This window comes from Vicugna pacos, chromosome 22 (assembly GCF_048564905.1).
Source record: "Vicugna pacos chromosome 22, VicPac4, whole genome shotgun sequence".
Classification (NCBI taxonomy): Eukaryota; Metazoa; Chordata; class Mammalia; order Artiodactyla; family Camelidae; genus Vicugna; species Vicugna pacos.
The window spans coordinates 26923502-26930717 of NC_133008.1; the positions used below are offsets into that span (position 1 = coordinate 26923502).

The window sequence follows — 7216 nt, forward strand, 5'->3', positions numbered from 1 at the left end:
TTTCCCTGTGCCAGGCACTACACTGTGCATGTCAGGGGCATTATTTTTTCTGACCCTCCACCACCCTTGTGAGGCAGGCACTATCATTAGTCCATTTTACAGACGTGGCAACAGAGGCTCAGAGAGGAGAAAGGACTTGCTTACAGTTATAGACTGTTGGTGTCTGGACTTAAACCCCAGCTGGTGCTCGATAAACTACCACAGGCGGCAGTCCTGTCTCAAGACTGGAAAGAGATGAAGAGAGATGACCTCAGAGACGTGGGGACATGGCCTCAGAGTTAGACACAAAGAGACTAGGAGACCCAGCCTGAGGCCCACTGAACAGTGGGGAGAGGGGAAAGGTGGGTCTCTGTCTGGCCAAGCCCCCCCACCCAAGAATAACCCAGGCCGCCCCCCTAGGTGGAAACAATGACACAATCAGCTCCCAATACCAAGGCCCTGACATCACGAAGTGGGGGTGGCTGAGATGGGGGTGCCCCGCCCCTTGGCAGTCCCCTATGGCCAATGGGACGGCCTTGGAAGAGGCCCGGGCCGCCTCCAGATCTTCAAAAACGTGTGAGGAGGGAAGAGGGGACAGACGGAGCCTCAGCTGCTGCCCCGGTCTTCAGCGCACGGCCACCGCTGCCCACCCACCATCAGCCAGCATGTCCTCTGCTCACTTCAACCGAGGCCCCGCCTACGGGTTGTCAGCCGAGGTGAAGAACAAGGTAGGGCTGGAGGGCCTCCCCCTGCCTGGCCCACATGCCTTGCCAGGCCAGAGGCCCCACTCTCTTGAGGTTCCCTGGACCCTCTTCTTGCCCTATGTGACTTGGAACCTGAGAGAGAAACAAGATGGGGAAGGGGCTGACTTCCTCCCCGGCCTGAGCATCTCAGAGCCCTGAGCTACTGCTGAGGTGTGAAATGGGGAAACGTAAGCCATCATGGGTAAACTGAGGCGGTCGGTCCATTGCAGAAACCCCACTTGATCAGGGTCCCCTGTTAATCCTTTTTGTTCCTGGGGGGCTGGGGAAAGACTTGATTTTGCCCACATCCTCAGCCTGGCAGAGAATTTGAGGAGTGTTCCAGAGCTGGGGTTCCTGGGAGGTGAGACCCCAAAGTGTGGGAGATGGTAAAGGAGAGGGAGACATCTAGGGAGGGCAGAGAGTGGGCATTAGGGACATAGCAAGGGTCTACTCATTTTGGAGCTGGGGAAACAATGAGACACCTCCTTAGGTCTATGGATGGGGAAAATGAGGTTTCAGAGAGGAGAGGCAAGTAGCTCGGTCCTATATAAGGGAAGTGCAGAACTAGGACCCTGAACTTGCCCCTCCCCACCGACACACACCAGAATGGGGTCAGCTTGTCCAGGGCAACGAGGTGGAAGTCCCCAGCCCACTGGAATGCTCCCGTAAGTGCTGCCAGGGAAGGAGTCCCAACCCCATTGGACAGAGGGGAAGACTGAGGCTCAGGGTGGCTTTTCCCAGGGTTCCACAGGCAGGAAGTGGGGAGCTGGGATTGGGAATCTGGGTCGGGGGGATCTTAAGGGCTGGAGGAAGGGGCAGGTTGTGGGGGTGGGTGCTCAGGCCAGAGACAGATCCCAGCGCCGCCCCCGCCTCCCCCCAGCGCCGGCCCCAGAGTCGAGCGGAGCCGCCGCGCCATATAAGGCGGCCTCGGGAGCCCGGCCCGCGGGGCCGCGCTATATAAGGGCCGGTTTGCTTTATAAAGCCGGGCTGGTGGGGAGGGGGGCGGCAGGGCCCGGGCCAGGTAAGGGGGAGGTCCCCCCATCTCCCCCTCTCCCAGGAGAAGGGGCAGCCAGGTCCCCCAGGGGCTGGGAGCTTGTCTGGGCTAGGGTGGAGGGTTCTGGAGAAACGGAGGGGGGCCAAGTGGGAGAAGAGAAGGCGGGGGTAGGGGAGTTGGGGAAAGAGACGTAGACAGAGATTCTGGGAGCCCGAGACAAGAGAGAGACGGATGGGGGAGGGCAGAGCGAGCCAGGAGCGAGATAAGACCGAGACAGGGATGGAGAGGCGGAGAGACGGCGGAGCCCTACCCTCACCAGAGGCAGGGAACCTGGAGTTGGAGACCGAGAGACCTACGGAGGCAGAGATGGAGGAGCCCTGGGCCCCACCACCAGACGGACGTGGAGAGATGGGGACGCGAAGACAGGACCAAGGAAAGACAGACAGAGCTGGGAAAGGGACATCCGACGATGGGGAGAGACAGAAAAATACAGACATGGCTGGGGCCAGCATGCTCTCACCCTCAGCGAGAGAGGGAGCCACGGGGATGAGGACCTGGAGAGACACTGAGACAAAGATGCAAGACAGAGCAGTCCCCTGCCAGGCGGCACTCGGCACTCAAGGGCACTTCCTTAGGGCTCCTCCTTCCCTGCCTGAGGCTTCCAGGAGTGGGGCAGGGCCAGGAGAAGCTAAGCCCCAAGTTTGGTCTGGAGGGGGAACCAGAGGGCTAGGCGCCGCCCCCCCCCCCAGCTCAGTATCTCACTCTCCACCCGCCTGGTCCACATTCTCTGGTGCCAAACCTCAGAATGCCCGGAATGGCACCCTGGGCAGGTGCCACCTCAACCCGGGCCCTCAACCCCCCAGCACACACACACCCCTGTCCCCCCTCCCCACTGGACACTGTGGCAGAATTGCTTTAGTTGGGAAGGGATGGAAGAGATCAGGCTTTGAGAGCCTCGGATAGGGCCTGGGAGCCAACCTTGGTCCCCACTGCGACCTCACCACCCTGTCTGTGCCCCCACCCCCAGCTGGCCCAGAAGTACGACCATCAGCGGGAGCAGGAGCTTCGAGAGTGGATTGAGGGGGTGACAGGACGCCGCATCGGCAACAACTTCATGGACGGCCTCAAAGACGGCATCATCCTTTGCGAGTGAGTGGAGCACTCCCTTCCCTCCACCTTGGGCTGCCCCCGTCCCAACCCCTCACCTCTACTGCCCAAATCCCTCACACAACCATAAGCTCAGAGCTGGATTGGGCACTTTATATCTGAGACCTCAAAACAGAACTCTGAGAAGGAAAATGATCATTGTGCCCATTGAATAGAAAAGAAAACTGATGCTCTGTTACGTGAAACACATGGCCAGAGTCTCATGCCGTTCTAACAGAAATGACTTCAGAATCTAGAGTCTTCAATGCATATAGGGCAGCCACAGTTGTGGCCTTCAGAGTTCCAACAAAGGGAGGTCACAGCTAAAAGGCAGCGGGTCACAACAGTTGTCCATCACTGGCTTGGTGACCTGAGGGATGTGTCACAGTAATTTTAGTGGGCTTTGATTTTCTAATCTTCTCAGAACCTAATCACCAAGGGAGATGCAATCCCTCACTACTCTCAAGCCCCGATTCCAGATTCCACCTTCCAGATTCCACCACAACCCTATTTCTGGGCGGGCCCCTGAGCCCAGCCACAGTCCTGTCTTCATCTCTGAGTCTGACCCAGGGCAGGGTGACCATGAGGGCCAGAGCGCGTGCTTGGGAAGTTTCCCGAAGGCGCAGCCTTACCCAGCCTTAGCTGCTGGAAAGGGAGGGGCCGGGGTATGCTGTTCTACCATATCTGCTAGGAACAAGGAATGGGGGTGGCGTGGAGAACGGCCTGGTGTCCCAGGTCTTAAAGAGTGCAGAGCCACCCACCTACCCATTTATGGAGTAGGTGCATTTATGGAGCACCTTCTGTATGCCAGCCAGGTCTAGGTACTGGGGATAGTGAACGAAAGACTCGACTTAGAGCTCATATAGAGCTTTAGTCCTAGTGGGGGGCGATCGACCAAATAATTAATGAAATAATCACACACATGGCTGTGATGGGAAGTGCCATGAAGAATCAAGCGGGGAAGGATGGGGGTGGTGTGCCCAGTGGGGTGAAGGGTTGCTGCTATGTACAGAATGGTCAGGGAAGGAATATTTGAACAGAATCTTGGATGAAGTGAGGGGAGCTGCTGGGAGGGCTTTTAAGGGCAGGGACAGCCAGTGCAAAGGCCCTGGGGTAGGAGCACGCCTCCTGTGTTCAAGGAACGCTGAAGAAGCCCGTATGATCAGGGAAAGTGGAGGGAGTTAGCTGGGAGCCAGATGATACCGAACCTCTTAGTCATGCTAAGGAGTTAGGCTTTTATTCTCAAGGCAATGGGAGACCATGGGAGTGCTCTGAACTGGGGAGTAACTGGAACTGTATCAAGAAGGCCATTTTAGCTGTGGGATGAAAATCATCTGGAGGCAATGAGGTGGAAGCTGGGAGCCCAAAGGGAGATCAGAGATCAAGGCAAGAGCCCAGGAGAGAGACCCTGGTGGTTCAGACCAGGGCAGAGGCCAGCTTCTGGAGGTCTTCAGGAGCAGAGCCAAAGGAATTGCTGAGGGATCAGATGTGGGGATGAGAAAGGGAGAGGAGAGTCGAGGGCAGCAGAGGGCTTTGTCTGAGACCTGGAAGGGGGTGGTTACTGAGCTGGGGAGGATGGAGGGAATTCTAGGGGGAGGGGCAGGTGGGTGCCAGGAGTCTGGGTAGTGTGGATTTGATTGGAAATATCCATGTGGGGAGTTGGAATAGAGGCTGAGAGGCCAGCTGCAGGGAGATATTGGGGAGTCACTGGCATAGGAATGGCATCTAAAGTCAAGTTTGGACAAGATCAGAGGGGGTGAGGGTGGCCAGCGCAGAGGCCCCAGTTCTGAGCTGTGGGCTCTCTGTGGTGTAGAGGTCTGAAAGAGAAAATGAGACTGGAACATGGTCACCAGTGAGGCAGGGGCACACCCGGAGACTCCTGTACACCTGTACATAGGGAGACTTTCTGACCGGGACCAAGTCGAGCTCCCCGAGGTTGGTTACCCATCTCGGTCCTGCCTGTGCCTGCTGATGGTGTGGTGGGGCTGCTGCTGAGAGCTGACTCGGGGGAAACAGCAAAAAGGATAGTGCCCGCCGACTGATTCTCATCCTGACCCCTTGTCCTGCTGGGTTGGGCGTGCCCGGGAGCAGCCAGGTCACCTTCCTCACTCCCCTCCCCTCCTCCTCGTAGGTTCATTAATAAACTCCAGCCAGGCTCCGTGAAGAAGGTCAATGAATCCACCCAAAATTGGCACCAGGTGAGCCTCGACTCTCTTAACTCTTTCAACCCCTGGCCCATAGCCCCTCAGACCTCCACCCCCTCCCACCCCTAACAACCACCGGCTCCCCTCCAGCTGGAGAACATCGGAAACTTCATCAAGGCCATCACCAAGTATGGGGTGAAGCCCCATGACATCTTTGAGGCCAACGACCTGTTCGAGAACACCAACCACACACAAGTGCAGTCCACCCTCCTGGCCCTGGCCAGCATGGTGAGTGTGGGTGGAGGGCGGGCACGGGGCAGGGGGGGCTGGGCAAGTCTGGGCTGGGATGCTGGTGCCCCCCCCAAGCCCAGCATGTGCAGCTAAGGGTCTTCAAGGGGACGATGCAGCCTGGAAGCTCCCTCATCAGTCCCAGCCCCCCTCCTTCCCCAGGCCAAGACGAAAGGGAACAAGGTGAACGTGGGAGTGAAATACGCAGAGAAGCAGGAACGGAAATTTGAGCCCGAGAAGCTAAGAGAAGGGAGGAACATCATCGGGCTGCAGGTACCGCCCCTTCCTCACCGGGGTCTGGCTGCTGAGGAGGCGGGAGGACGAGGAGGCTGAGAGGGTACCCTGCTCCCTGAAGGCTCGGGGGGGACAGAATGGTCCCTACTACTAAACTATCTGCTTGGCATTTTCTGTACCCTAACTCACTCCTCCAATGGTTCTAGGGGGTGGGTACTGTTGGCATCATACCTTTTATATAGATGAGGAAACTGAGGCCAGGAGAAGCTAGCTCCCTCGCCAGGATCGCCCACTGGAAGTCAGGCCCCAGTGCTCTGAGCCATTTACCAGTCTGTGACACATCTTCTCTGGGCCTCAGTTTCCGGTCTGTAGCCTGAGGGTGGAAACTGACATCAGTTAAACCTCAGGGCCCGTGGTGAGATTCTGTAACCCTCAGGGTGATTCTCCTCCTGGCTTCCCTAGATGGGCACCAACAAGTTTGCCAGTCAGCAGGGCATGACAGCCTACGGCACCCGGCGCCACCTCTATGACCCTAAGCTGGGCACGGACCAGCCCCTGGACCAGGCCACCATCAGCCTGCAGATGGGCACCAACAAGGGAGCCAGCCAGGTATGCGGGGGCAGGGGGGCGCACAGGCCGGGCTGGTGGGGTCGTGCCCCTCGCCACCCCCATGGCCTGACCGCACTGCCCTCTGCAGGCCGGCATGACCGCGCCCGGGACCAAGCGTCAGATCTTCGAGCCAGGGCTGGGCATGGAGCACTGTGACACGCTCAATGTCAGCCTGCAGATGGGCAGCAACAAGGGGGCCTCGCAGCGGGGCATGACGGTGTACGGGCTGCCGCGCCAGGTCTACGACCCCAAGTACTGCCTGACGCCCGAGTACCCGGAGCTGGGCGAGCCTGCCCACAACCACCACCCGCACAACTACTACAACTCCGCCTAGGGCCCCGGGCCTCCCGCCTTCCCCCAGGGAGGCTGGCTGCTGCTCCTGGCAGGGCCTGGCCTGGCCCGCCGACCCCCTCCCCCTGCATGGCTCCTCCAGCCTCCTGGCACCTGCCTACAGGGTTAGCGTTTGGGGGGAGCAGATTGGGGGGCCCGTGGGGTGGGAACGGGGGGCTCCTCCCTGGAGCACTGCAGGGGTCCAACATGGAGCCGGGTGTTCCCAACACACCCAAAGGATGCACTGAGCAAAGCTACCCTGCTGTTCCCCACTCCCCACAGGTGGCTTCCCCCAGGACAAGAAGCCCCCCAAGCGAAGCCCCCAGAGCCCAGGCTCGCCCCCCAGCCCCCAACCCCATTCCCACAGTGGGAGCAAACTGCATGCCCAGAGACCCAGCGGACACACGCGGTTTGGTTTGCAGCTGGCGTACGGGATGTGACAGCGGCGTTTGTAACGCGAGCACTTTCTTTTTCTACTTCACTGGAGCACAATAAATGCCTGTAAAATCAGCCGAGGACTTGGGGCTGCTCTGTCCCCCAGAGCCTGCGTGGCTCTTGCACACATGCCAACAACCCTGTTCAGATACACTCTGTCTCCCGCACACACATCTGCCCGGGGACACACACTCACTGCACCCTAAGATGCACACACAGAGCTCACAGCCAGTCTCTGGACCCAGGACAGACACCCCACTCACTCACACACAGAATCCTCACACACGCTCTCACACTCACACATGCAATACATA

The 7216-nt window shown here is 58.8% G+C and overlaps 1 protein-coding gene across 3 annotated transcripts; it reads left to right on the forward strand.

Moving 5' to 3' along the window:
* Positions 1-492: 492 nt before the first annotated feature.
* Positions 493-6977, forward strand: CNN1 (calponin 1). Of its 3 annotated transcripts, none has more exons than XM_006206311.4 (7): positions 493-707; positions 2744-2865; positions 4994-5060; positions 5157-5294; positions 5457-5567; positions 5991-6137; positions 6226-6977. In XM_006206311.4, exons 1-7 carry the CDS (start codon positions 498-500, stop codon positions 6469-6471), a joined length of 1041 nt encoding a protein of 346 aa, XP_006206373.1. In that variant the 5' UTR covers positions 493-497; the 3' UTR covers positions 6472-6977. The 3 variants fall into 3 exon arrangements, with proteins under 3 accessions (XP_006206373.1, XP_072803865.1, XP_072803867.1); XM_072947764.1 differs by lacking the exon at positions 493-707 and adding an exon at positions 1707-1795; XM_072947766.1 differs by lacking the exon at positions 493-707 and adding an exon at positions 1723-1743.
* Positions 6978-7216: the final 239 nt, after the last annotated feature.